We start from the raw sequence: 27808 nt of genomic DNA, 5'->3' as shown, positions 1-27808 counted from the left end.
GAAGGAATAATTGACTTTTGTTTCCATCGATTTCTTATTCCACGCACTCCTTTCTGGTTTGATAAAAATAATAAAAAAAGTGTCTCTTGGCGTCGGAGCAAAAGAATTTCGATTGTACCTCACAATTCCCTGCCGTCCTTGGAAATAAGAAACTTAACGTCGTGGAAGAAAATTGACATTTATTTATTTTTCTTGAGTCAGTCAAACATTTTTTTATTTTTTGGTGACTTGACTGACGTGCGTATATTTATAGCGTAGGCACTGAATGTAAAGCTCGTCTTCTGTTTTTCTTGTCGACTTGGAAGGCGGGAAAAAAAAAAGAAATGTCTGCTGCGTGGATGACTCTGGTGGTGGTGTTGGGCCCTCGGGAAATCGTTTCCAGTCATGACGCGCCCTATACGGTCGGGAGCGACATATTATATAGTATGGTAGTCTCTGTAAAGTCTCGGCCGTTTGATTGATTTCCATTTTGCTGCATCCCAACAGTTTCTTTCTTTTCCTTTTTTCATCAAAGAAGAAATGTGTTCAGATGTCTCGGGAGGAGAAATTTTCGTTCGTCCGCTTACCGCTTGTCGGGACAAAACGCTTGTTTACACGTCCCCATTTTTAATGGGGCATCATTATGGAGCCTTTAATAAAAGCAACGATGATGCAGCTAAGAAAAAAGGAAAAAAAAAATCCTGCTGCGTTGGGATGTGTGTACACTTAGCGATTAAATTTTTCCTTCTATTTTTTCTTCTTTCCTCCTTTTAAATTTATTTTAATATAAGGAATCAACTATTCACTCCAAAACAAGTAAGATCGAAAAGAAAAAGGAAAAGGGCGTTTCATATGTCCAGCAAAAAAGTCTCTTCTCTTTCTCTCTCCCGCCTGGAAGCTATTTTCACGTTTCTCTTCTTCTTCTTCTTCTCTTTAAATTTTTTTTAGTTTTGTTTTTTGTTTTTCTTCCCTCCCCGTCTTGCTCTTTTCATTCTTCTCTTATCGTCTTTTCTTCGGGACTCTGATGAACGGGACGGCCGTGTGTGCAGAGAAAGCACTATAGGGCAGAAGACGCATTAGACATTCAGTGACGAGGTGGTGTAGTGGAGGAGGTTCCTGTTGCTTCTTCTTCTTCTTGCGTGATGGCATCCCGCCCGCTCTGTTGTTGGATTCTCTTGAGGGAGAGGAGGGGGATAGAGAACTTGAGAAGAAGGATGGCAACTCTTCAGATCTAACCGAATAGTTTGTTCCGCCCTTTTGAGATTACAATTTTATATAGAAAGAATAAAGAAGAAAAAAAAACGAACGAACGAACGAACGGAACGACCAAGACCAAGAAACCCCGGAGAGATTGGATTCCTCGTTCACATCGATCCATCCGCTGTTATACAATCTTCTTCGGGTGCCGACCTATATATGGAATAAACGAGGAAAAAAACCCACTTTCTTTGCGAGAACAATATGATATTCCATATCGTCTCTGTACACTTTTACTTCCAAATCATTTTCAGAGAAAAAGTTGATTCGGAATTCTCCGTCCAAACTATCACATTGGCCGTATACGGATCTGGCTTTATATCTCTTTCCCGAAAGAAGAGTTTTTGTTAAAGTGCAAAAACGATAGGTACAACACACAACACATTGACGTAACGGTTCTGGCTGGGGGATATCGGAATGAGCCATAGAGAGAGAAAGAGACGTTTGTGTTTTCTTTTGTTTATTGGATTCGGTGGGGGTGATTGGTGGCGACTCGACTCTGTTTGGCCGGCGCCCAACCGGAATTTGACTTTTCGAGGTTTTCTTTTTTTCTCAGAAGGAAGAGAGAGAGAAAATCAAAGAGTGATGGTGGACTGACTTTTTGGGGAGGTTGTGCTTTATGGCCGCTTATTAAGAGCGAGGACTTGCGCTCGCGTCGCCAATCAGTCGCACACCAGCGATTTGTCCCTGCACAGATGCGGCCGCTATCGGGTTGGCACTGCTGCTAAAATTTTTTCTTATGAGCCAGACTTTCCTTCCAAGAAAAAGTAGAAAAATGTGCGTCTATTTGGTTTTTGAGGTTTGTGCGAGGTCCATGTTGTTTTGTTTTTTTTATGGCCAGGGTGGAGTTGTTGTACTGTGTACCAGTCGGGGCCCCTGGAGGACCTTGTGCTCCGCTTCGCTCGGATTGTTAGCCGAGAAGCCATACGACACCCACCCCGAGAACAGTCAGAGTTTGAGATAGAGGACAAGTAAAGTAGCAAAAACACGAAAAAAATGTATTTTTTTTTTCCTTTTTCTTTTACGATTTTTCAACCGAAAAGAACTGGGCGACAGGAGAGACCCCACAACCGAAAATCCTTAACCAGCATCTTAACACACAGATGGATTTCACATTGTCGAAACCCGAAACTTCTTTTGCCAGACTCTCTCTCTCCCCCATCTCGCACGTCAAAGTTATGTTCGCCTTCAGAGGGTGAAGACGAGAGAGAAAGAGGGAAAAAAAATACGAAATATTTCAGAGAAAACAACCTGGAGAGGGGGAGGAGGAGGTTGAAAGGGAGAACGGGCCTGCCGCTGGTGGAGCAGATCACGCTCCGCGTCTCCAGCTGGGTCGTGTTTTTTGAAACCTGACGGCGCATTCTCCGGGAATCTTTGAGCTTTTTCGAGTTCCGGATGGAAGGAGAAGAAGACGGGAAAATCTAGATCTTCTTCTTTTTCTGGAGAAATAAGGCGAAGAATGCGGACTTGTCTGCATGGATATATTTTGTTTTTCCTTATTTTCTTAGCGGTTAAAAGAAGAACCGAAATGGTTTTTTTTTTTTTTTTCTTTTGGGGAGAGAAACGAAAAGAAAAAGAGATGAAAATCAAAAGAGAGCCCTCAAGTCTCTCTCCCCTGCCGTTCGGCGGTCGGTCGGAAATAATCTGCGGAACGAGATGGGCTGCAGCCGCGGATCTGATAGATTGCGCTCCAAACGATCGTAAAATAACGTGAAAAATCCCTCCACCAACTGTCTGTTAGTCTCTACCTTTTTATTTTATTTTTTCTTATGGGGAGGATAACGTTTTTTTTACGTTTATTTCCCCCAAAAAAGTACGAATACATTATAGCTGCAGACTGCTGTGTCGAGGATATGCACCAATCTCAGACTTATACAGGAGAGAGAGTAGGGAGCCGCCGGGAGGCGAAAGCGCCTGTATTTTTTTATGATTACATTTTCGAAGAGATGTTTGAAAAGAGAAACACACATACACATGTGTGTGTGTGCTTGTGTGTTGGATGGCTCCGCCCAACCTGAAAAAAAAAAAAAAAATCTGAGAACGTTCCTTTTTGGTAGTGTGTGCAGTAGCGCCATTCTTCTTCTTTTTTATCTCCACTAGCTGCGTCGTTTGCCTCTCTTCAGTCTCGATTGGCTATCCGTTGTAGCTGGATGTTGGTCGTGTGAGGGTTGCGCTCTGTTTTTGGCTGCCCGTTTTGTTTTTGCCTCTTGTCCCCCGTCGTCATGGAAGTGTTGAGCGGTTCGAGGCAACGGCTGAAGAAACAAGCGGGACGACAAAACAAGTCGCAAGAAGAGGAAAGTGCAGTCAGCAAGTCGCTTTCGTCGACGTATCGCAGTTTCCGCGACAGCGACGTCAGTCTCCAGTCGTTCCATTTGGCTGGCGATACGTCCATTAGCGGACTATCGCACAAATCGCTCACGCTGACCGACATCCCCGAGTGGACCCGGCGTGAAACTGCTGCCTTGTTGCACAACAACAATAACAGCAGCAGCAGCAGCCGAAACAACAAGAATCGTAGCAGCAGCAGCCAATCGATTGACACATTACACCGATCCCAATCGTCCATTTTGTCGACCAACACCACACGAGAGTCGACGACGACCAGGTCCGAGATAGCCGTCGACGGCCTCCTATCTTGCTGCTCTCCCGAACCACCGGGCGGTTGGCCATTGGTTCACCGTTGCCTACGAACCCTGAGTCACGGTCATTGGTTTCACCACTGGCGTAAGTCATCATCGTCATCATTTTTTTGTTGTGTCCCCTCTTGGTTCATTCCTCGACTTGTGCGTCCCTATTTTGGGGGGCGCGCGCGACACGACATCCGTTTTGGGCGAACGCTCGACAAATTTGGAATTGACTTTTTTTTTTGTTTTATTTTTTTATTTATTCATTTTTTATTTATCCTAACCACCGGTGGACCCAAAATAAAAATTTGAAATTCCATTTTGGATTGCGCGCCATTTTTGAAAAAAAACGTAAATATTACTTATCGACGCGCTAGTGAACGTCAGAAGAGCTGGAAATTTATTGTGAAGATGCATCGATCGACTCGTTTTCCCTCCTCGCTACTTAAAAATTCCGTTTTTTTATAAGGAGCAAGGCCAAGTTTAAATTTATCTTGTAAACAAAATAATTTATTTCTCCGAAACAAGTTTTTTTTCTGAAAAAATAATACTGGGAATACCTAAAACAGCTGGCAGGTGGGCTTTTGTCTCTTTTTGCTGATGGCCGATCTGGTAGTCGGAAACACGGCGACGCGTCTATGCCTAACCTTCGGCAATTGAACTCCGATTCGAACTTTTGAACTCTTCAATCATTTATTCATGTACCCTTTTTTTTATTTTTAGGGGATAACCGGTTGCCCATGTCTGTGGGAATAATAGACACACATAACATTCGGGTTATGTGATTCCCCCCCCCCCCACTTTTTTTCTTTTCTGTGGTTCTCTCCTCCTTCTGTTCAGTCGCCCTCGAGAGAGAACGAACGAACGAACGAAATCTTTATTTGATTTTATTTGATATTTCTTCGTCTTCCTATTCTCTCCCCTTCACCGTCATTCCATTTGAATTATGCTAATGAGCTCGCACGAGAGAGCCTGTCTTACCCAACGGCTCTGCATTGTTGCTCCCGCAATCCCGGTCGTAAAAAAAACCCCAAGAAGAAGGAATTAGAAAAAAGGGGAAAATGAAAAGAAGAAGAAACACGAATTGAGTTAAAAAAAAAATCCACCGGGACCTTGCTCCGGCTGCTGTTGCCGTTGGTTTCAATAGTAAGTGGTTAAAAAGAACCTCTTTCTTATAAGACGACCTTGCCCCGTTCTCTGGACTTGTGTCCGACTCCTCCCAAAAATAAAGTTTGGCGTAACACACGAAGGAGATTTTGTATTTAAATAAATCCATTAAAAGTTGGGTTTCTTTCTTTCTTTCTTTCTTTTTTTTTTGGAAAAAGAAAAAGAAAAAGGTCTTCTTGGCTAACCAATATCCTCGGGCGTCAAGTTTTCCACATGGTTGTATAATCGAGAGAACTTTAAACAACTTTTGGCCTGCTCCTCCTTCCTCCTGGTCAAAAATTAAAGTTTGGAAATCATCCATTTCCATTTGAAGTTGTTCTCTCTCTCTGTCTGTTTGTATGTGTATGAGCGCTTCTAGACGTTTAGTTTTGATTTCAGAAATTATTTATCGTACGTCGGAGACAATGTTCGAGTCATTTTTGACTATCCCATCATCATCTTATTTATTCGAGGCTTGTTGATTTATTTCCATTTTGGACGTAATGATCTGCGAATGCTCAGATGATGGTCCGATTGCGATATGACGGATGGGCTTTGGCATTGTCGACTGCCGCGTGGACCTTGGGAGAGAGAGCGAAGCGAAAGAGAGAAAGAAAGAGAGATGGTTGATAGTCTGTTTTACGATCGTTGCTGCTTTGCTTATCGCTTGAGCAAATGTCAAATACGTTTTTTTTTGGGAGATTGTCTCGGATTTTTTTTCCTTCTTCTGATGGTGCTAGGTTGTTATTGGACGTTGCCATGCGGCGACTTGGCCTTTTTCCCTACTCGTTCTGCCCCCCTCTGCTTGAACTCTGGACAGTTTGTGTGTGTGTGTGTGTGCGTACGTGTTTTTATCGGGTCTCGTATCTCGAGTGGAGACAACTGCGTTTCTCATGTTTAGCGATGAACCGCGTCCAGAAGAAGGGTGACCGTATTTTGATTTCACTCTGTCGCTTTAGTCAACATTTAATATTATTTTTATTGTCAGAGACAATCAAATTCCAGTGAGGAATTTAAGTCAAAAGAAGAAGAAGAAGAAAAACTGGAATTTCAATGTCTTGTTTTGTTTGTTTGGTGTCGTTTTCAGTCAGCGGTCTGAGTCAACGGAGCTTGCGCGTCTGTCAAGCCAAACGAGTGGCACCGCCAATTGTTCCGGAATCGGCGACGGCTTCAACATCGTCATCGTCGTTGTCCGTACAACAGCATCCCAACCACCATCACCAACAACAGCAGCAGCAGCAGCAGCAGCAGCAGCAACAACAACATCGTCATTCCGGATCTAGTTTCGATTCGGGAGGTTCGGCCGAATCGTCTTCCGGTGGCTACTGTTCGGGCACGGGAAGCTTGTCGAGCTGTCACGCTCCTTCGTCGTCGGCCTGGAGCCAAGCCGGCAGCGACCAGCGCAGCTCAATCGGCCTGGACGACGCCTTTCTGCCGCCTCCACCCTCGTCGCCGGCCGCCCACGCCAACAACAACGCCGCCAACAACAAACACCACATGTACAGTCGAGGTGCGTATCGGGTGTTGTATTTGGTTTGTTTTTTCCCTACTCCGCCCACTTTTTTTTCGTGACTCCTCCTTGGTGGCATTCCAGTCACTTTGCCAAAATCAAACGCTTCATTAAGAATGCTTAGCTTCGTCTCATTCTCCATCCGGCTACACGGATGACGATGCATCGGGGGACAAAAAAAAAAAACCCCAAAAATATTTTTTGGGCGTTTTGGTTTTCTCTTTTTTCGAGAAAAGAAACGCCAACCGACCGCAGCATTCCTACACTATCCGATTTCTGGAATTTATCCCGCTATTTCACATTCAAATGTATTGCCTCTTTGCCTGCCGTGTGTTTGTATACAAATTTCTATCATGTCGGCCATATCTAATTTTCTCACTTTTTCGGGTTTTTTATTTTCTTTTTCTTTTCTTTTCTTGTGTGTATTTTGGTATTATGTTGAGTAGGAGAAAACGAGCCGGTGTATAGCGGACGCAATCTGGGCTCGCCCGGCTTTGGCGGACCTGGCGGTATCTTTACTTATCCGGCGTCAGGAGCCAACAGTCACCATACCGTAAGCGATTGCCTTATTTTTTTTTTCGAAACCGTGTATTTTTGTGGTCATGGACATTTTGTTCTAACCGAATGCTGTTTGTTTGTTTTTCAATGAAGCAGAATGGTATCTACGGTCAGATAGGGCAGTATCGATCCGGTAGCCAGTCGAGCTCTCAGCACGTGTCGTTCGCCATGGATAACAACCACCCGACTTCACCGGCATCGGTGGGATCGGGCTCAACTTCGGCCACTGCCATTCCCAGCATGACGTTGCTTCCGCATCCAAATTACAGTCATCAGCTGTCGATGGAAGATCAAGGAATCGATCTGACGCAGAGTCCGGGCCGCGAGAGCCCGTCGAGTAGCAGCAGTACGGTCAGCGTGGGATTGAAGAGCAACATTAGCGGCGGGAGTAGCAGCGGAAGTAGCGCCGCGTCGGCTCTCCTGACGGGATCCTCTTCCTGTCGCCACAGCACCACCAGCACGACGAGCTTAGACAGTGGAAGGGCATCGGGCACTTATGACATCCACCATCACCACGGGGCCAACCAGCGGCACGGCTCCACTTCGTCGACGTCAACCACGTCCACTTTCCACCATCCAGGCGGTCAAATGTTGTTGGTCCAGCACCAGCAACAGCAACGATTCTCGGGCCAATCGTACGAGAGCTGCTTGCGTAACAGCTACCACAGTTCTTCGTCCAGTTTGGGATCGAGTGGAGGCAAAATCGATGACATCCATCGAATCAATATTGGCGAAATGCTTTCTCAAGGAATGCCGGTAATTTCTTATGTCATTTTCCCCCTCATCATTTAGAAAATTATAGTTCATTATTTTTATTTATTTATTTGATTTTTTTTAATTTTCAAGGAACACGAGATTCTTAATGCCTGGTTGACGGATCTGGGCTTCGAAGAATATTACGATCTCTTTGTCCAGTCAGGTTACGACATGCACACTATCACCCGGATGACTCCCGAGGTAATGCAATATAAAACCGCAATATGGGGGTAATTGATTTAATCTATTATTTCTTTTTGTTTTCCAGGACTTGACGGCCATTGGGATTCAAAAGCCAAACCACCGCAAAAAGCTTAAAGCTGAAATGGCCCTGCTCCAAATACCGGACGGGTTGCCTGATTTCAAACCGGTAGGGAGAAAAAAAAATTAATGATTTGATTGAATTGAATTTCATTAACATTTTGCTGATGGCTTTAACAGGAAACGCTCGAAGAATGGTTGGCTCTACTAGGACTGGCTGAGTACAGTCCCAGTTTGAGACGCCAGGGCTACAGAACGGTGGAAGATGTCACCCAGCTGACGTGGGAGGATCTAGAGGATTTTGGAATATTACGACTTGGTCACCAGAAGAAAATCATGCTGGCCATTAAGCGAGTGAAAGACATTTTGGCTGGCAAGTACGTGCCGTTGCAGATGCAACAGGGCGACGTAATGGTTTCGCCAGGAGGTGAAATGCACGAAATGTCGTCTCTCTCGACGTTCCAGTACCGCAACGGATCGGCATCTTCATCTCACTACGCTATTCCGCCTTCCATCATGCGGCCTGTCTTCTTTATGCCACAACAACAGGCTCAACCACAACCACATTATCAGCAGCAACATCATGTTCAGCAGCAGCAGCAACAACAACAACAGCAACCTATTTACTATCATTATCAACAGCCGACATACCGCCCGGATGTCGTGGCGATTCAGGTGCGTCATTCAGCAATTAAATTTGCATTGGGAAAATAAATGCATAATTGACTTTCTTGTAATTGTAGGTTCACCGGAATAGGTCATCGGAAGACGTTCGATCTTGCCAGCCTGGCCCTGTTGCAAACGCTGAGCCAGCTGCTCTCCAGCAGACGTTTTACAAGCCCGGATGGCGTCAGAGGAGCTACGAGGATGGTGACGTGACGCCGGTGAGCGAGCACAGTCATCACCTTTTGCCGCAAGGGCAGAATGTGCCGGGCGGTGGCACTTTACCGCGCCCGCGAGGAACAGTCAAACCTCGCCCAGTGGCCAAAATCAGCGCCAAGACGAGAACCGATTGTTGCCCCGATCCATCTGCACACCTTCACGATGACCTCAAAGCTCTGTCCATCAGTCCGCCTACACAGCCGCTGTACGGCACGCTCGGGAAGAAGAACCCGCCTCCTGCCCCGCCCAAACGTGCCAGCAGCAGCTCCATCTCGGCGGAGAGCGAGGCGGCCGAGCCCATTTACGGACGGAGTGCCAAGTCTAGTCCCTTGCCGCTACCGCCTCCGCCACCCGTCACTGCCGCCGATTCAATGAGCCTCCTGGCTTATTCGGATGACTCAGAGGATTTCCCTCCTCCGCCAGCGCCGATTACAGCATCCGACTCGTACCTGCAACACGGGCAGCACGCCTCTTCGGCTGCCGCCTCTGTCCGCGAACGACTCGACAACATCCTCCAGCGCACGGGTGCTGGGCATTGGCCAGCTCGCCCCCATTCGCAACAGTCTCATTATGGAGTCCCCAACGCTACACCTAGTCGCCCCAAGTAAAATCAACGGAATAAATTTCAATATATATGGAAATGAATGGAAATGGTTAACTTTCAATTGTTTTTTTCTGTCTTGTTTTATTTTATTTTTGTAGCAGCACCATGTCCTCCATGAAGATGGTCTCGACCAGAGAATGCAGTCCAAGCGAAAGCATTGAAACTTCAGATACCGAACCGGGAAGCCCGGCCATGGAATTCCGTCAACGCCGGAATGGATCCGATGCCAGTTTCAAGGTAAAAATGCAAATGATTCCATTCGAAATTGGTTTGACGAATTCAAACAACTCTTTTGTATTTATCTGTGGTGAAAGCAGTCGACGTCCAGCACGGAATCGGATTCAATGCCGTTTGCCAACGACAACGCCGGTACCATCAAACAGCGAAGTGCGCGGGCTCACCCGGCCCTTGCGGCACTGACGTACTCTTCTTCCTCTGTCGCCGCCGTTCTGTCTCCGTCACTCGGCCGACGGGCGCCATCCACCAGCAACGCCAACACCAACACCAACATAAATCTCGGTCAGCATTGCACCCCTGTCTCTTAAGTACATTCTCTCACTCGTCCTACATTTGCCTCGCTTTGAAAACTCTTTAGCGTTTGCATTTAGTTTAGCTTTTGCTGCCAAATTCAACGCTTGTTTGTCAATGCCACTTTTGTTTTCAATTAACAGGAACTAGCGACGTGTTGAACGACATTGGCAACATGCTAGCTGACTTGACGGACGAATTGGACTCTATGTTGGAAGAGGAAAGCAGTAACCAGCCCATAAGGCAGAAATCTTAAAATGGAAAATGGGGGGACGCAAAAAACGTTGTTTGTAATTATATATATCTTAACCTGGATTTTTAAACGTTTGCTGATCCCCTAGGCCCCCCCCCCCCTCCCTTCCCTTGGAATGAGAAAAACGTTCCGGGCTCCACTTTTTTGTTTAAAGCCAGCCAGCTGCGTCAAAGTGCCTAGTTCACAAGCATGTCTCGTAAAGCAAGCATGATCCATCTGGATTGATGAAACAGTTGATGAACAAGTGTTGGAAATTCCTATATTCTTATTTCTCCCTTTTTCTTCTTCAATTTAACACTGGTCCATCTCGATGGAAATGATTTCTTTTACGTTACGTGACGATTTTAACTGTTGGGATCATTTTTTTCCCCTTTTTTTTTGTTTCACCGTCCTTTTGTTATGTGTTGCCCGCCCAGCCAACTGATGTACCTATATTATATTGTATGTAATACATGTACACGTTTATCGTATCCCACTTTTGTGCAGATAAACGGTGTCTGTAAGCCAACTGCACGGTTTTTTTTAAATGAAAAAAACAAGCCCTCCTCAATGTCGACGACTGGTTTGTAACCCTTGTATTTTTCATCCAATCTACCCGTTTTGAGTGCTCCTCCTCCCGTCGTCCTTTGATTTATGCTAGCTTTTGATCTACACACTAAATAAAAAGATTACAGTGAAATTGAGTGAGTTTAATTAACACGCAGTCCGCAAGGAGCGGATAGGACAAAAATTGGTGTTTGCGCAATCGGGTTTCGATTTCATTAATTAAGGTTAAGGTTTGTTTTCCTTTTTGGTTACTCAAGCAATTCGCTGTCGCTAGGTGGCTAAAGTTATGTCACCACTCACCAGGTTGCGCTAGTGTCTTCAGCGAACAGCGACTGAATTTGGCCTGGTGTTTGTGGTGTTGTCCTGACGTTTCTCATGATGAAAGTGAAAAAGTATTTCTTGACTCTTGTTAATTTCTTTAAAATATCGATGTGTAACTTAACAGAGGTCATCTAGCATAAAAATACCACTTCGCCCAATCATCTAACTCGGACTTTTCGGCGAAATGTTTAGGCATTGGGGCCCTAAGAACTTATTACCCGAGGTGTAACAGCAACCAAAAACATCTTGAAATGGTAATTTGATTGAGATTATTGGTTGTAACTGTGAATGTTGCATGGTTTTATTAAATTGCTGTGTTCAGGTCACAAGTAGAACCCTGATGTGATGTAGTAATGTAGTAATCAAATTTTTCCTGCCTAGAGTTTTTGTGTTAAGAAGACTTTGGATAGACTAGCATGATCAGCTTGTGACGAGTTGTAATAATCTTAATTGGATTAAATTAGGAAACAAATCCCCATTACATTTGACAGAACTTTTTAATTCAATAATGTTGTCTAATCTTGTCTTTTTCCCCCACTGGATTCGGTGACAACTAAGTGAACAACAACCAAGTGATTGTTGTGGAGAATATGAGTTAGTGAATGAAATAATTCGTTTTTCATACATAATTGATGCTGAAGATTATTTATTCCATGTTGGTTATATAGGTTCACATTTACACAGCAGATGTTGCTGTCCAATGTGACATGTTTAACTATGCTGGTGAAAGATAATTGTACATCAGGTTAATATGTTTACCATACAGGATGTCTATTGATGCTAAAGATTAATTTTATGTTGGTCACAGTTAATGACATGTAAGCTGCGTCTTTCATGCAGATGATTCTATTGCAGCTAGCTGTTGAGAGGTAGTTCGAGTTGACCTGCAGCTGCTGCAAGCAGTAAGTGTGTGTTATGTAAAGTGTAACTGCAACTGGAAATGGTAATTTGATTTAAAATATTTGTAATTAGAATGTCATTTTGTCATATGGTTTTATTTTATATTGTTGTGTTCAAGTCACAAGTAGAACCTTCACAATATGTAGAAAATTACTAACATAGTATCAAACTATTTCCTGCTATAATTTTTTTTGTTAAAATAAATCTGAATGTTCAGTTTGAGCCGATTTGTGATCTTTTCGATTTAACTAGGAAAGAAATTTTCATTTTAATTTACAGAACATTTTCATCCAATTTTGTCTTATGATTTATTGAAAAGTTTTCTGTTACTCTTGTACAATAAAGATTTTAATTGAAACTTAAAAGAACAATTTTTTTCCTTTTAATTTTTTCAAGATATGGTAGACAGTTGACAGTTCCATTTGTTCAAAATGAATTTTTTTTCCACGGGAATTGGTAATAATGTAACGTATCGGTCTGCTGCATGCAGTCCATGGAAAAGAAAAAGAAGGAGCTCAACATGTTCCAACTAATGCAGTGCTTATTAAATATTTTTCAATTCCCATTGTAGAGTTCAACGTGCAGGCCAGTTTGCACGTCCTTCACGCTTGAAGGTCGCGGGGAACATCACGTGTAAAACTGTCAATGCGGTGGTGTAGAGGCTGGGTGACAACTGGACGTTTTGCATCATTATTAAGTAAGGTACAATAGCCGCAAGGCTCAGCCATTTGGTATTCATTTTGATTTTGTTTGTTGTAGACCCATCCCCATCAGCGACGTCAACCTGCATGTCCTTTTCTTTCGAAGGTCACGGAGATCATTACGTAAAACGTGTCATGCAACTGCGGAGAGGTTGGGTGAGGACGACACGTGTTACATCATTATCAAGCAGGTACAATATCCGCAAGGCTTAAGAGGTGGATCAGGATGAGAAAAAAATCGTATAAAAAGAGAGAGAACAGGCGGAAAGAATTCAGTCGAGTGAGCAGCTCCGATACGGCAACAACTGCAGAGCGCTATCTGTCACCAGCTTTCTTCATCGTATTACCAGTCCGTAATCATGGGTATGTGTTCAGTTTTTATGTGAAGATTTGTATATATGTTACTTTTGAATAATGCCATTTATTATTGGTACAGTTATAGTGTGTTATAGGTGTAGTTATAGTAGTTAGTAATAGTCATAATTTGTTGGTATAGTTAAATTTGTGCAGTTCATGGGTCGCCAAACTGAAGCTTATCTTCTGCAAGAATTCATTTGAATAGAAAAATCAATGAAGCGTTGTTGACTCTCAAAGTCTCAATAGCATCTGACCGTATGGAAGACCTTTTTAGTTTTTACATGTCAAGTCATTTTTTCAATCATTCCCAATTTATTTCTCCAACGTCAAATGCTATTTACAAAGCGAGTTTTGAGATATAACCATGATATTCCTTTTGATATTGGTTGTTGTCTTGTTGACCTGTTGTAGACCCATTCCAATTCCTAGCAACATCAACCAGCAGAAGGAAAGACCAGTTTGCAGGTCCTTCCTTCGCGCTCGAAGGTCACATTAAATATGAAGTTAAACGTGTTATGCAGTGCTTTAGAGGTTGTGTAAGAACGAGACATGTTTTGTTAAAAACCATTTGGTATTCATTTTGATTATGTTTGTTGTAGACCCATCCTCATCAGCGACGTCAACCTGCAGAAAGATAGGCCAGTTTGCTTCGAAGGTCACGGAAATCATTACGTAAAACGTGTCGTGTGGTGTAGAGGTTGGGTGAGAAAGGGATCTTTTGCATCTTTATCAAGCAGGTACAATACCCGCAAGGCTTAGAAGGTGAGGGTGAGAAAAAAATTCGTATAAAAGGAGAGAGAAAAGGATACAGACATCAGTTGGGTGAGCATCACCGACACGGCAACAACTCCTGTGGACTGCCTGTACCAACTGGCTTCTTCATCGCATTATTACCAGCTCGAAACAATTGGTAAACATTCCGTTTCTCTACATAGTTTTGTATTACTAAGTCTATTATTGACTATGGGTTAATATGCCATTCACTGTTTGTCTATTTAACTATGGCGTCGTGTTGCTGTTGGGTGTTGTATCGTTGATGGCTGGGTCGACCACTGGTGTACCGATGTTTCCTTCGCCAACCCCATCACCAATTGGATTGTTCATCGATAAACAAGTTCGCAGCAGTCATGGGTAATTTATCAATCCTTCATTGTTCTATTTGTTGCCGGTTATTGAATATTAATATAAATATTTTTAATTGTTTAGTCAACTATAATGTCGTGCTGCTGTCGGATGTTGTATCGTTGATGGCTGGGTCGACCACTAGTGTACCAATTTCTTTTGGGTACGGATACCAAACCGCAATGCCGACGCCCTACTACACAACAGCATACGTTTCAGCCGGTTATTACACCATCAAGGCTCCAGGGAATTACACCACAACTTATGATGCCCCGACCTACTACACCGACGTCCTGAATTGTAGATATCCTTCAGTTGCTGCAAGCAGTAAGTGTGTTTATTTTATTCTCTATCGGTTTCAGACCTCCAGCATTTTGTTTTAGTTAGCATGGGTGAAGCCAGTAATGGAAACAGATATGGGCTCAACGGGTGTTGCTTTAAATCTCGTGTCTACACACTAGTCTGAAATATTTGAAACATTTTATGTGAGAGGGTAGAGACAATATTTTGGCTTAGGAAAAAATTGCTTTGGACTTATTTTAAGGGGAAGTTCTACATAACAAGGCATTTAAACATGTGGGGTTTTGTTTTGGAATGTGCGTGGTTAATGGGCAGCGAAACTGAAATTTATCTTCTGAAAGAATTCTTTTAAATAGTATAATCCATGAAGTGTTGTTAACCCTTGACTAGCACATGCGCATTGAGTTTTTACATGCCAAGTCGTTTTTTAATCATTCTCATTTCTCCAATGTTAATTGCTGTTTATAAAGTGAGATTTCAGACAAAACCATTAGGTGTTCATTTTGATATTGATTGTTGTCTTGTTGTAGACCTATTCGGATCCCCAGCAACGTCAACCTGCAGAAGGAAAAGGCAGTTTGCATGGCTTTCACATTCAGAGGTAACGGAGATCATTACGTAAAACGTGTCATGTAGTGGTGAAGGGTTGGGTAAGAACGGGGCGCGTTTCATAATTATCAACAGTTGAGTTAGAGTGAGAAAAAGTGGTATAAAAGGAGAGAAATAAGGTGATAGAGATCAGTTGAGTGGGCAACTTCGACCCGTTAATAATTGAACTCTTCCAATTCTCAATGATAGGTGAATATTATTTTGTTTTGTGACAATTCAAATTTTTCCTATTTGTTTGCGTGTCACTCATAATTGAATATTGATGTTGATATTTTCTTTGTCTAGTTAACTGGCTTCGTGATGCTGTTGAATGTTGTATCGTTTCTGGCTGAGTCGACCACTGGTCCCTGGGTATGGCGGATACGAAGCCGCAACGCTGCTGTCTTACTACACAACAACATACGTAACTACCTGTTACTACACCGGAACTTCCAAGTACTACACCGAAAAGGCTGAATATTACACAAGGACGTATGCTACCCCAGTTTACTACACCGAGGAACCTAAGCAGCTCCTGTTTACTACACCACCAACGCATCTGAATGGTACATGATAATCTACGCTGCCCCCAACTACTAACCTGGAGCTTCGAAGTGCAACACCACCGATGCACAAACAATTTTCAAGCAAGGGTAAATATGCTGTTTTACATAGTTTGAATTATTCCACATTTTCCCTAATGTTAATAAATAACTGAAAATGATTTATTTTATTTATTTAGAGTTATTTGGCGACCTGATGCTGTTGAATCTTGTATCTTGGATGTATATGACCGTTGTAGTGATGTTTCCTGGGTATGGCGGATATCAAATCGCAACGCTACCGTCTTATTACTCAACAACTTACTCAGCGACCTGTTACTACACCGGGACTTCCACTTACTACACTGAAAAGGCTGAATATTACACAAGGACGTATGCTACCCCAGGCCCAGTTTACTACACCGAGGAACCTAAGCATTACTCTCCTCCGAGGTATCACCAAACAGAGGCTCCTGTTAACTACACCACCAACGCATCTGAACTACTACACTGGAGCTACGAAGTGCAACACCATCAATGTACAACCAATTTGCAAGAAAGGGTAAATATGCTGTTTTACATAGTTTGAATTATTCCACATTTACTTTAATGTTAATAAATAACTGAAAATGATTTATTTGATCTATTTAGAGTTATTTGGTGACGTGTTGCTGTTGAATCTTATGACCGTTGTGATGTTTCTTGGGTATGGTGGATATTATATCGCAACGCTTCTGTCTTACTACGCCAAAACTTACTCAACGACCTGTTACTACACCGGGATTTCCAAATACTACACCGAAAAGGTTGAATATTTCACATGGACGAGGACAAGGCGTCTATCCCAGTTTACTACACCGAGAAACCTAAACATTACTGTGCTTCGAACTACAACATAGGCTCCTGTTTACTATGCGACCATCGCTCCCGAGTGTTATACGCTGTCCCCAACCGCTACACTGAAGCTCCGAAGTACTACACCCATTGAAGGAAAACTAATTCGCATTCAAAGGTAAATATTCATTTATATTTCGAGTAGTGAATCAATTCTATATCATTTCTAGTTGTTGATAATTTGATATGACCACTTTTAATTAAAGTCTGTTTTCGAACTGTTAATTGTTTAGATTATTATGGTGTTGTGCTGTTGTTGGATGTTGTATCGTTGAAGGCTGGGTCGACCACGAGTGTAACGATGTCTCCTGGGTATGGTGGTATTTCAGTACTAGCAGCTATAGAATGGTATACCACGTTGCTGCCTTACTACTTAACAACAACATCAACATACGTAACACCTACTTACTACACTGATGCTCGTAAATACCACATCTCCAAGGCTCCAAGAATATACTGTACACGATTATCTACGCTGCTCCGAGCTACTGCACGGAAGTATCACTCTACCCCAAGTTACATCAACAAAACGTCTGAATAGTGAGTACTACACTGAGGATCTTAAATACTACACCACCAAAGCTACAAAATATTATGCCACAACCTACGCTGTTCTAGCTTACTATACTGATGCTTGATGGTATATTGATGGTACCGGAAAACTACACTACGCATACTACCCCTGGCTACTACACCGGGGTCCTTAATTACTACAACACCCGGCAACAATTGAACTCTACCAATTCTCAATGAAAGGTAAATATTGCTTTGCTCTACAAAATGTTTTGAGTCCATTCAAAGTTTTCTATTTGTTGGTGTGTTGCTTATAATTGAATATTGATGTATATATTTTGATTGTCTAGTTAACTTTGGCTTCGGGCTGCTGTTGAGTGTTGATGGCTGAGTCGACCACTGGTGTATTGCTGTTCCCTGTGTATGGTGCTTAGTCAACCGCAACGCGACTATCTTGCTACACAACAATATACGCAATGACCAGTTACTACTCCGGGATTCTCTATTACTACACCGAAAAGGCCGAAAATTACGCATCCACGGACTACACCGAGGAGTTCAATTGCTACTGTACTCCGAGAAAGGGGAGAAGTTGCTGTTTACTACAACATCAACGTCCCCGAATGTTAAATTTCAACCTACGCTGCCTACAACTTCACTGAAGCTTCGAAGTACTACACCATCAAGTCACATCAAATCTGCAATCGTGAGTAACTATGCCGTTAAACTGCTGTTTTTTTATCAAGTCTTTTTCTTTTCTTAAAATGTTCTTTATGTCTTTTTTCTTTAACTATTTTTTTGTCTTAATTTCTTTAACTATCCTTTTTTTAAATCTTTTCTATAACTACTTTTTATCTTTATCTTTTTGTATTTATCTTTATTTTTCTTTTGTCTTCATCTTTATCATAGTTTACTACTCCGAGGAATTCAAGTACTACTGTGCTCCGAGAAACGACAGGTTGCTGTTTACTACACCATCAACACCCCCGAATGACAACCTTCGCTGCCCACAACTTCACTGAAGCTCCGTAGGACTACACCATCAAGTAACCAAATCAAAAGTAAATATGTTGTGTTAATTTTGTTTCTTTGTTATCTGTCTTTATCTTTTTCTTTAGCTATTCTATTTGTCTTTATCTTCTTCTTTAACTATTCTGTCTTTATTTTTTTCTGTAACTATTTTTTTGTTTTTAAAACCTTCAATAATCCTACAACAATAACCCCGGTAACAATTTTGCCATAAACTATACATCATACTCCATAACCCTACTTTTTAAAACCTATTCACTTATAAAAAATTAAAAAAATCATTGTAATTGCCATTTTAATATAACCATTAGAAATTTGAAGGAAGATAGAAATTTGAAGGAAGATAGAAATTTGAAGGAAGATAGAAATTTGAAGGAAGATAGAAATTTGAAGGAAGATAGAAATTTGAAGGAAGATAGAAATTTGAAGGAAGATAGAAATTTGAAGGAAGATAGAAATTTGAAGGAAGATAGAAATTTGAAGGAAGATAGAAATTTGAAGGAAGATAGAAATTTGAAGGAAGATAGAAATTTGAAGGAAGATAGAAATTTGAAGGAAGATAGAAATTTGAAGGAAGATAGAAATTTGAAGGAAGATAGAAATTTGAAGGAAGATAGAAATTTGAAGGAAGATAGAAATTTGAAGGAAGATAGAAATTTGAAGGAAGATAGAAATTTGAAGGAAGATAGAAATTTGAAGGAAGATAGAAATTTGAAGGAAGATAGAAATTTGAAGGAAGATAGAAATTTGAAGGAAGATAGAAATTTGAAGGAAGATAGAAATTTGAAGGAAGATAGAAATTTGAAGGAAGATAGAAATTTGAAGGAAGATAGAAATTTGAAGGAAGATAGAAATTTGAAGGAAGATAGAAATTTGAAGGAAGATAGAAATTTGAAGGAAGATAGAAATTTGAAGGAAGATAGAAATTTGAAGGAAGATAGAAATTTGAAGGAAGATAGAAATTTGAAGGAAGATAGAAATTTGAAGGAAGATAGAAATTTGAAGGAAGATAGAAATTTGAAGGAAGATAGAAATTTGAAGGAAGATAGAAATTTGAAGGAAGATAGAAATTTGAAGGAAGATAGAAATTTGAAGGAAGATAGAAATTTGAAGGAAGATAGAAATTTGAAGGAAGATAGAAATTTGAAGGAAGATAGAAATTTGAAGGAAGATAGAAATTTGAAGGAAGATAGAAATTTGAAGGAAGATAGAAATTTGAAGGAAGATAGAAATTTGAAGGAAGATAGAAATTTGAAGGAAGATAGAAATTTGAAGGAAGATAGAAATTTGAAGGAAGATAGAAATTTGAAGGAAGATAGAAATTTGAAGGAAGATAGAAATTTGAAGGAAGATAGAAATTTGAAGGAAGATAGAAATTTGAAGGAAGATAGAAATTTGAAGGAAGATAGAAATTTGAAGGAAGATAGAAATTTGAAGGAAGATAGAAATTTGAAGGAAGATAGAAATTTGAAGGAAGATAGAAATTTGAAGGAAGATAGAAATTTGAAGGAAGATAGAAATTTGAAGGAAGATAGAAATTTGAAGGAAGATAGAAATTTGAAGGAAGATAGAAATTTGAAGGAAGATAGAAATTTGAAGGAAGATAGAAATTTGAAGGAAGATAGAAATTTGAAGGAAGATAGAAATTTGAAGGAAGATAGAAATTTGAAGGAAGATAGAAATTTGAAGGAAGATAGAAATTTGAAGGAAGATAGAAATTTGAAGGAAGATAGAAATTTGAAGGAAGATAGAAATTTGAAGGAAGATAGAAATTTGAAGGAAGATAGAAATTTGAAGGAAGATAGAAATTTGAAGGAAGATAGAAATTTGAAGGAAGATAGAAATTTGAAGGAAGATAGAAATTTGAAGGAAGATAGAAATTTGAAGGAAGATAGAAATTTGAAGGAAGATAGAAATTTGAAGGAAGATAGAAATTTGAAGGAAGATAGAAATTTGAAGGAAGATAGAAATTTGAAGGAAGATAGAAATTTGAAGGAAGATAGAAATTTGAAGGAAGATAGAAATTTGAAGGAAGATAGAAAAAGATAAAGACAAAAAGAATATTTAAAGAAAAAGATAAAGACAAAAAGAATATTTAAAGAAAAAGATAAAGACAAAAAGAATATTTAAAGAAAAAGATAAAGACAAAAAGAATATTTAAAGAAAAAGATAAAGACAAAAAGAATATTTAAAGAAAAAGATAAAGACAAAAAGAATATTTAAAGAAAAAGATAAAGACAAAAAGAATATTTAAAGAAAAAGATAAAGACAAAAAGAATATTTAAAGAAAAAGATAAAGACAAAAAGAATATTTAAAGAAAAAGATAAAGACAAAAAGAATATTTAAAAAAAAAGATAAAGACAAAAAGAATATTTAAAGAAAAGGACAAAAAGGATATTTAAAGAAATAGATAAAGACAAAAAGAATAAAGAAATAGATAAAGACAAAAAGAATATTTAAAGAAATAGATAAAGACAAAAAGAATAATTGAAGAAATAGAGACAAAAAGAATATTTAAAGAAAAAGAGATAAAGAATATTTAAAGAAAAAGAGATAAAGAATAGTAAGAGACAAAATACATAAAGAACATTTAAAGAAAAGAATAGATTTAGAATATAAAAAAAGAAGTTTAACAAAGCATATTCACCCTTGATTGCGAATTGGTTGTGCCTTGATGGTGTAGTACTTCGGAGCTTCAGTGAAGTTGTGGGCAGCGTAGGTTGTAGTTTAACATTCTGTGGCGTTGGTGGTGTAGTAAACAGCTCTGTCGTTTCTCGGAGCACAGTAGCACTTGAATTCCTCGGTGTAGTAAACTGAGGTAGCATACGTGGATGTGTAATTTTCGGCCATTTCGGTTCAGCAATAGATAAGCCCAGAGTAGCAACTGGTCTTTACGTATTTTGTTGTGTAGCAAGACAGTGGTGTTGCGGTTTAATATCCGCCATACACAGGCAACATCGATACACCAGTGGTCCACTCAACCATCAACGATACAACACTTAACAGCAGCACGAAACCATAGTTAACTAAACAATTAAAATATGAACATTAGTATTGAATTATAAGCAACGCACCAAAAAATAGAAAACTTTAAATGGACACACACAATTTTGTAGAACAAAACATTATTTACCTTTCATTGAGAATTGGAAGAGTGCAATTGTCGCCGGTTGTTGTTGTAATTAAGGTCCACGGTTTAGTAGGCAGGGGCAGTTTGCGTAGTGTAGTATTCCGGTGCCGGTGCCTTGATGGTGTAGTACCTAAAAATCTTGATGTAGTTTACGTGATGCACTTTGCCGTGGGTGATACAACGCCATATCCAGGACCCTCAGTACACCAATAATCTACCCAGCTTCCAACGATGCCATCCTAAACAGTAGCACAACACGACAGTTAACTAAAAGATAAACAATGTAGTATACATTAGTTTTAAATTATGACTATTCATTTTTACAACAACGATAACACTGATTCACGATTCGAATTAAAATGTAATATTTACCCATGATTGCGAACATTTCATCCGATTATGGCAGTTGTTGTTGGTTAAGGGGTAGTACTTGGTACTCGGTACTCGACCGATTTGGTAGTTTAATAAACTGCAGCCTCGGTGTAGTACCTATGATCAGAATATTATTTCGAAGCATCAGTATAGTAAGACAGAACAGCGTAGTTTGTAGAATAATACTTAGTACCTTTGGTGGTGTACTATTTAAGATCCTCAGTGTAGTACTCAGACGTCTTGTTGATGTTAGTCGGGGTCTGATACTTCCGTGCAGTACCTCGGAGCAGCGTAGATATTCGTGTAGTATTCTTGGAGCCTTGGAGGTGCAGTATTTACGAGCATCAGTGTTGTAAGTAGGTGTTGCATACGTTATCGTTTTTAAGTAGTAAGGCAGCATTGTGGTGTACTCTTCTATTGCTGCTAGTGCTTGAAAACCACCATACCCAGGAGACATCGGTACACTCGTGGTCGACCAGCCATCAACAATACAACACCCAACAGCAGCACAACACCTTAGTAATCTAAAACAATTAACAGTTCGAAAATAGATTTTGAATTAAAAGTGGTCAAATCAATTTATCAACAATTCAAAACTCGTTTAAAATACCACATATACCCAAGATTGCGAATTGGTTGTGCCTTGATGGTGTAATATTTCGGAGCATCATTGTAGTAGTTGGGGGCAGCGTAGGTTGTATTGTAACACTCGTGGGCGTTGAGAGTGTATGGTAGTAGCTCGGAGCAGAGTTATTAACTTGTAAAAAGCTTAGGTTCCTCGGTGTAGTAAACTGGGGTAGTACACGTAGTTGTGTAATATTCTGCTGTTTCGTTGTAGTAGTTGGAAGTCCCGGTGTAGTAACAGTTCGTTACGTATGTTGTTGAGTAATAAGACAGAAGCGTTGCGGTTTAATACCCGCCAGCCGCCATACCCAGGAAACATCACTACACCAACGGTCATATGCATCAAAAATAAAAAGTTAAACATCAGCACGTCACCAAATAACTATAAATAAAATAAATCATTTTCAGTTATTAATTAACAATCAGAGAAAATGTGGAATAATTCAAATTATGTAAAACAGCATATTTACCGTTGCTTATTGATTGTATATTGATGGTGTAGCACTTCGAAGCTTCAGTGTAGTAGTTGAGGGCAGCGTAGATTATCTATAACATTCAGATGCGTTGGTGGTGTACTTAACAGGAGCCTCTGTTGTAGCTCGGAGCAAAGTAATGCTTAGGTTCCTCGGTGTAGTAAACTGGAGTAGCATACGTCCTTGTGTAATATTCAGCCTTTTCGGTGTAGTCATTGGAAGTCCCGGTGTAGTAACAGGTCGTCACCTATGTTGTTGTGTAGTAAGACAACAGCGTTGCGGCTTGGTATCCGCCATACCCAGGGAACATCGGTACACCAGTGGTCGACTCAGCCAGCAACGATACAACATTCAACAGCAGCACAAAGCCCTTTAAGTAGACAATGAAAATATCAACATCAATATTCAATTAGAACTGGCACACAAACAAATAGGAAAAATTTGAATAGTCACAAAACACTAGTTGAACAAAATGATATTTACCTATAATTGAGAATTGGAAGAGTGCAGCTGCAACTGTTGCCGGATCGGAGATGCTCACTCAACTGATCTATCACCTTCCTTCTCTACTTTTAGGTTTTGGGTCTGAATCCTGGCCCATCAGCTAAATACAACACCCAGCAGCAGCAGAACAACACTATAGTAAAATAGACGGTAAACAATTTGACATTAATTTTAAATAACAGGCATATTAACAATTAAAACAAATGTGAAATGATTCACAAATCTATGTAAAACAACAAACAGAATATTTACCAAATAATTTCAAACTGGTATTACGACGAAGAATGCAGTTGGTAACAAACAATGAACTGTAGCTGTTGCCGTGTCGGAGATACTCACTCGACTGATCTCTATCGCCTCTTCTCTCTCCTTTTATACCACTTTTTCTCACTCTAACTCAACTCTTAAGCCTTGCGGCTGTTGTACCTCCTTGATAATTATGAAACACGCCCCGTTTTTACCCAACCCTTCACCACTACATGACACGTTTTACGTAATGATCTCCTCGACCTCCGAATGTGAAAGCCATGCAAACTGCCTTTTCCTTCTGCAGGTTGACGTTGCTGGGGATTGGAATAGGTCTACATACAACAAGTCAACAACCAATATCAAATGAACACCAAATGGTTTGTCTTAAATCTCACTTTATAAACAGCAATTGACATTAGAGAAATGAAAATGATAAAATAATGACTTAACATGTAAAAACTCATAGTCCTTACACAAGGTCATGTGCTAGTGAAGAGTCAACAACGCTTCATGGATTATACTATTCAAGAGAATTCTTGCAGAAAATAAACTTAAGTTTGGCAGCCCATTAACCACACACATTCCAACACAAAACCCCGCATGTTGAAATGCCTTGTTATGAAGAATTCCCTTGAAATAAGTCCAAAGCACTTTTTTCCTAAGCCAAAATATTGTCTCTACCCCTCTCTACATCAAACACGCACATAAAATTATTCAAATATTTCAGACATTAAGTGTGTAGACACGAGAGATTTAAAGCAACACCCGTTGGACCCATATCTGTTTCCATTTCTGGCTTCACCCTATACCAACTAAAACAAAATGCTGGAGGTCTGAAACCGATAGAGAATAAAAGAAACACACACTTACTGCTTGCAGCAACTGAAGGATAACTATAATTCAGGACGTCGGTGTAGTAGCTCTGGACATCATAAGTTGTGGTGTAGTTCCCTGGAGCCTTGATGGTGTAATAACCGGCTGAAGCGTATGCTGTTGTTGTGTAGTAGGGCGCCGGCATTGCGGTTTGGTGTCCGTGCCCAAAAGACATTGGCAAACTAGTGGTCGACCCAGCCATCAACGATACAACATCCGACAGCAGCACGACATCATAGTTGACTGAACAATTAAAAATATTAATATTAATATTCAATAACCGGCATATTAATAAATAGAACAAAGAAGGATTGATAAATTACCCATAACTGCGAACTGGTTAAACGATGAACAATCCAGTGGCGTAGGAAAGTTGGTGTTGGAAACATCGGTACACCAATGGTCGACCCAGCCATCAACGATACAACACCCGACAGCAGCACGACGCCATAGTTAAATAGACAAATTTAAACATTAATATTCAATAGCAACTTAATCAACTCATTAATAGTCAATAGTAGACTTAGTAATACAAAACACTATGTAGAGAAACTGAATGTTTACCAATTGTTGCGAGCTGGTAATGCGATGAAGAAGCCAGTTGGTACAGGCAGTCCACAGGAGTTGTTGCCGTGTCGGTGATGCTCACCCAACTGATGTCTGTATCCTTTTCTCTCTCCTTTTATACGAATTTTTTTCTCACCCTCACCTCTTAAGCCTTGCGGGTATTGTACCTGCTTGATAAAGATGCAACAGATCCCTTTCTCACCCAACCTCTACACCACACGACACGTTTTACGTAATGATTTTCGTGACCTTCGAAGCAAACTGGCCTATCCTTCTGCAGGTTGACGTCGCTGATGAGGATGGGTCTACAAAAAAAAAAAATCAAAATGAATACCAAATGGTTAAGTAACAAAACATTTCTCGTTCTCTCCCAACCTCTACAGCACTGCATAACACGTTTAATAACTTAAACATCAATGTGACCTTCGAGCGCAAACGAAGGACATGCAAACTGGTACTTCCTTTTGCTGGTTGGTGTTGCTGGGAATTGGAATGGGTAGACAATAGGTCAACAACCAATATCAAAAGGAATATCATGGGTATAGCTTAAAACTCGGTTTGTAAATAGCATTTGATATTGGAGAAATAAGATGAGAATGATGGAAAAAATAGCTTAACATGTAAAAACTATAAAGGCCTCCATACGGTCAGATACTAGTTAGTCAACATTGCTTCATTGATTTTTCTATTCCAATGAATTCTTGCAGAAGATAAGCTTCAGTTAAGCAGCCCATGAACCGCACAAATTTAACTATACCAACAAATTCCAACACGAAACCCCACATGACTAAATGTCTTGTTGAGAAGAACTTCACTTAAAATAATTTAAACGAAATTTTTTTCTTAAGAAGCCAAAATGTTGTCCCTACCCTCTCTACTTGAAGCACTTATACACAATTCAACAAAAATTCCAGACATTGAGTGTGTAGAGGACACAAGAGGATTAAAACAACACCCATTAAGCCTGTATCTTTTTCCATGCCAAGTAAAACAATCAAATGCTGTAGGTCTGAAACCTATAAAGAATAAAACACACACTTACTGCTTGCAGCAACTGAAGGATAAGATGTCTATAATCTACAATTCACGGCATCGGTGTAGTGGCTCTGGAAATCACAAGCTGTGATGGTATTCCCTGGAACCTTGGTGGTGTAATAACTGGCTGAAGCGTATATTGTTGTCATGTAGTACACCAGTGGTCGACCCAGCCATCAACGATACAACACCAAACAGCAGCACGACGCCATAGTTAAATAGACAAATTATATATTTAAACATTAGCATCAAATAGCAACTGACACATTAACCCATAGTCAATAGTAGACTTAATAATACAAAACTATGTAGAGAAACGGAATGTTTACCAAATGTTGCGAGCTGGTAATGTGATGAAGAAGCCAGTTGGTACAGGCAGTCCACAGGAGTTGTTGCCGTGTCGGTGATGCTCACCCAACTGATGTCTGTATCCTTTTCTCTCTCCTTTTATACAAATTTTTTTCTCACCCTCACCTTCTAAGCCTTGCGGGTATTGTACCTGCTTGATAATGAAACACGTCCCTTTCTCACCCAACCTCTACACCACATGACGCGTTTTACGTAATGATCTCCGTGACCTCCGAAAGTGAAAACTGGCCTTTCCTTCTGCAGGTTGATGTTGCTGGGGATGGGTATACAATATCAATATCAAAATAAATACCAAATGATTATGTAACACTTCCCGTTCTCACCCCACCTCAACATCACTCCATGACACGTTTTACGGAAATTCAGTATGAAAAACAAATTAACTTGAAAATTCTTTTGTTCACTAATTCGTATTCATCATGACAACGATCACGTGCATGAACCATCAAGAGCTATCAGAAACAGTCATGTGTAATCTAAGGATAAAAAAGTTAATCACTATTAGTATTGTATTTAATTTTATCAAATTTGACGAGGAATTCTTTTATTAAGTTCTTTTTGGCGTCAAGTGAATATTTACAAGCTGCTTATTAACGAATTTTGAAACCGAAAGTAGATGAAAAAAGCAATCATCAAAAATTTAACAAATGTGTTTTGATGGTGAAATGTCGTAAGGTACCACCCCAAAAGTTAGCTCTCAATTACTGCCGATAAATATTTACATGGACTTGCAAAGTAACTAAAAACTACGTAATTAGACTGCTGAAAATTATCAAAGACAAAAGCTGAAAATAAAGCCACGAAAGTTAGGAAAAGAATATGTGTAAGAAACACTTCATTCAATGAACAAGGGTCTCATTGAGGGATCATAACACAGAAACAGAGTTTAAAGCTAATAGGTTACTGGTAAATAATGAAAACTTTTTCAGATACCTGGGCATTTCACCATGAGAGTAACAGCGGACTGAAGTGGTCTAACTTGTCAGTGGAGTAATAAGACAAGTTTTATGTAGCAACATAAAACGCATAGAAGCTAGATGAGCGCGAAGATTGAAGGGAAGATAAGGACGGAGCAGAACTTTGGTCTATTGTTGGTGTCGTTGCGTATGTTGTTGCTTCGTAGCAATACCGCCATACTCAGGAGACATCGGTACACCAGTGGCCAACCCAGCCGTCAACGACACAACACCCAAAATCACACGACGCCATAGTTACCTAGACAATGAAAAATTCTAACATTAATTTTCAGTTACAACTAGCACTTAACACATACAAAAACATATTGATTAAAAACTTTACATAAAAAAAAAGAAAAACGAATATTTACCCATGATTACGGATTGGAAGAATGCAGTTGATGACAAATACACGCAACAGTTGTTGCCATGGAGATGCTAACTTGACTCATCTCTTTCGAGTCTGACAGCTGACACCAGAATT

At 40.2% G+C, this 27808-nt stretch overlaps 1 protein-coding gene and 2 long non-coding RNA genes across 45 annotated transcripts in view; 2 read left to right on the top strand and 1 right to left on the bottom strand.

The window, feature by feature from the left end:
* LOC124195543 (caskin-1-like) overlaps positions 1-11037 on the top strand; it is a 66687-nt gene extending 55650 nt beyond the window's left edge. For 5 of the 34 annotated variants that reach the window (XM_046590012.1, XM_046590009.1, XM_046590010.1 and 2 more), the window contains 10 exons: positions 6094-6516; positions 6963-7069; positions 7171-7830; positions 7921-8031; positions 8099-8200; positions 8272-8766; positions 8835-9577; positions 9676-9814; positions 9895-10096; positions 10249-11037. In XM_046590012.1, the coding sequence (XP_046445968.1) occupies positions 6094-6516; positions 6963-7069; positions 7171-7830; positions 7921-8031; positions 8099-8200; positions 8272-8766; positions 8835-9577; positions 9676-9814; positions 9895-10096; positions 10249-10361 (3095 nt within the window). In that variant the 3' untranslated portion in view covers positions 10362-11037. Of the gene's footprint in view, positions 1-3343; positions 3961-5338; positions 5932-6093; positions 6517-6962; positions 7070-7167; positions 7831-7920; positions 8032-8098; positions 8201-8271; positions 8767-8834; positions 9578-9675; positions 9815-9891; positions 10123-10248 lie in introns of those variants that run through there. The other 29 variants (XM_046590004.1, XM_046590005.1, XM_046590008.1 and 26 more) reach the window with 18 other exon arrangements.
* A 1999-nt stretch (positions 11038-13036) lies between these two features.
* LOC124195553 lies at positions 13037-18455 on the top strand. 4 transcript variants are annotated; one of them, XR_006875268.1, is made up of 12 exons: positions 13037-13189; positions 13783-14314; positions 14390-14632; positions 15136-15206; positions 15500-15846; positions 15936-16297; positions 16387-16541; positions 16635-16747; positions 16863-17169; positions 17248-17385; positions 17493-17848; positions 18052-18455. It is a non-coding gene; the product is annotated as an uncharacterized LOC124195553 (long non-coding RNA). The 4 variants fall into 4 exon arrangements; XR_006875270.1 differs by lacking the exon at positions 13037-13189 and having other exon boundaries at positions 13875-14093; positions 14299-14314; positions 16387-16747; XR_006875269.1 differs by lacking the exons at positions 13037-13189; positions 15136-15206 and having other exon boundaries at positions 13876-14314; positions 16387-16747.
* Positions 18456-20806: 2351 nt separating this feature from the next.
* LOC124195535 lies at positions 20807-27712 on the bottom strand. Of its 7 annotated transcripts, none has more exons than XR_006875257.1 (13): positions 26329-26555; positions 26007-26126; positions 24962-25269; positions 24721-24733; positions 24395-24640; positions 23255-23408; positions 22769-23141; positions 22294-22619; positions 21868-22198; positions 21675-21791; positions 21306-21541; positions 21068-21198; positions 20807-20985 (listed from the first exon to the last, which is right to left on the bottom strand). It is a non-coding gene; the product is annotated as an uncharacterized LOC124195535 (long non-coding RNA). The 7 variants fall into 7 exon arrangements; XR_006875258.1 differs by having other exon boundaries at positions 20807-21198; positions 24962-25076; positions 25132-25269; XR_006875259.1 differs by having other exon boundaries at positions 20807-21198; positions 24962-25131; positions 25197-25269.
* Positions 27713-27808: the final 96 nt, after the last annotated feature.

Source organism: Daphnia pulex, chromosome 6 (assembly GCF_021134715.1).
Source record: "Daphnia pulex isolate KAP4 chromosome 6, ASM2113471v1".
Classification (NCBI taxonomy): Eukaryota; Metazoa; Arthropoda; class Branchiopoda; order Diplostraca; family Daphniidae; genus Daphnia; species Daphnia pulex.
The sequence above is the reverse complement of the archived record's forward strand: the minus strand, read 5'-3'. Positions and strand labels throughout refer to the sequence as shown.